The 1,520-nt window shown below is 49.0% G+C and overlaps 1 protein-coding gene across 1 annotated transcript; it reads right to left on the bottom strand.

Moving 5' to 3' along the window:
• Window positions 1-26: 26 nt before the first annotated feature.
• LOC116401517 (YTH domain-containing protein 1-like) lies at window positions 27-1,515 on the bottom strand (the record flags this gene model as incomplete). The annotated part of the gene is made up of 5 exons (XM_031879957.1): window positions 27-163; window positions 269-377; window positions 466-560; window positions 784-846; window positions 972-1,515. Coding segments are annotated over 5 exons (948 nt in total), but the record flags the coding sequence as incomplete, so codon positions are not given.
• Window positions 1,516-1,520: the final 5 nt, after the last annotated feature.

Raw genomic sequence — 1,520 nt, 5'->3', positions numbered from 1 at the left:
ACACACACACATACACACACGTATACTATATATGTTGTTGTTGACCTGCAGAGCCAGTCGATCTTGAAGACTCCTCCCAGCATCTTAGCGTTCATACCAGCAGGAAGGACCCAGTGGATCGGAGACCCTCCGTGTTGAGACTCTGACGCCAGACGAGCAAAACCTGAAGGACCAATGGAGGCTGATGAGTTCACAACGTTTAAACGTCTGGACGACAATAAGCCATGTTTGATAATGACGTTGTTAATTGATCCTTTAGTTTTATGACCTTGGAACTTGCCGCTCTCCCTCACAGAGAACACGAGGACGACGCTCCGAGCCGATCGGAACGCTGCGTTCAGCTTCTTCTCGTTCACCGGCAGCGTCGACCAAACGCCCTGAAGATCAAAGCAATCGTCGTGACGACAAGAAGTCAGACGTTTAAGAATGAGGCGTGTAAACGTTAGCGTGTAAACGTTAGCGTACCTTAGCTTTCGCCAGAGACACGTTCTCGTGGTTGTTGCTCTTTATGAGGAAGAACCGAGCGTCTCGCAGGACGTATCGAAGCTTACTGGTGGGATCTGAAACAATACAGGAGTAATCTGATTACTTTAAAGAAAACTAGCCAGCTGTAACCTGATTACTTATTAGAATAAAAACTGAATGGATTATGACTAAAGAGATTAAATTAAAAGATGTTTACACTAAATCTGCTGGAATACCAAAACTATGAACCAACATGTTTAAAGTTAATCATGTTCATTATTAATTATTATTCATCATTATTAAAGATGGCCGCCTTACTCTCCATTCCTTTGCGAACAGCTCGGACAGATGACGACAGCTTCTCCTGTTTCTTCTCTGAACCTTTCAGAATAAAAGCAAAGAATTAAATCACAGCAACAAAAAGGAGAGAAAACAGAGTGGCGGACATTTTTTTTCGGGTCTTAATCTCTTCATGTAAGAACTGACGTTGTTGTCGTCACGGTTACCTGAGGCTTCGGAGGCGGAGCCTGAGTGCACCGACTCTCCGTCGTCGGTGAAGCTGACGGAGGAGGCAGAGCGCGAGTCGCCGGCCTCGCTGCGAGTGTCGTAGTCGTTTCCCTCGCCGCGACGCTCGTACTCCTCTTCCTCGTCCTCCTCCTCGTCCTCCTTCTCTCCTTCTTCCTCCTCGTCATCCTCCTCTTCCTCCATGCCCTCCTCTTCTTCCTCCTCATCCTCTACCTCGTGTCCCTCGTCCTCTTCCTCCTCGTCCTCTACGTGGGAGGCGGCGGGGGAGGAGCTTCCTGAGCCGGGCTCAGAGCCGTACTCTGCCGGCGCCGGCGCCACCACCTCTGATTGGTTGTCCCCACCGTGGGGGGAGGGGCTCGCCCGTCGCAACTTCTGAAGACAAACAGGAAGTGAGTTTTGATTGGCTGTCAAACTGAAAGGTGATACCAGTACCTTCCTTGTCGCTGACGGCTCGTTCTGTCTCAGGGTTGGACCAGTAGTGTCAGTAGTAATACTATCAGTATGAGTAGTAGTATCAGTAGCAGTACTAT

The sequence above is a fragment of the Anarrhichthys ocellatus genome, unplaced genomic scaffold (genome assembly GCF_004355925.1).
Source record: "Anarrhichthys ocellatus isolate YVR2014 unplaced genomic scaffold, GSC_Weel_1.0 scaffold498, whole genome shotgun sequence".
In the NCBI taxonomy this organism is placed as follows: domain Eukaryota; kingdom Metazoa; phylum Chordata; class Actinopteri; order Perciformes; family Anarhichadidae; genus Anarrhichthys; species Anarrhichthys ocellatus.
Note: the sequence above shows the minus strand (reverse complement) of the source record. Positions and strands in the feature narration are given on the sequence as shown.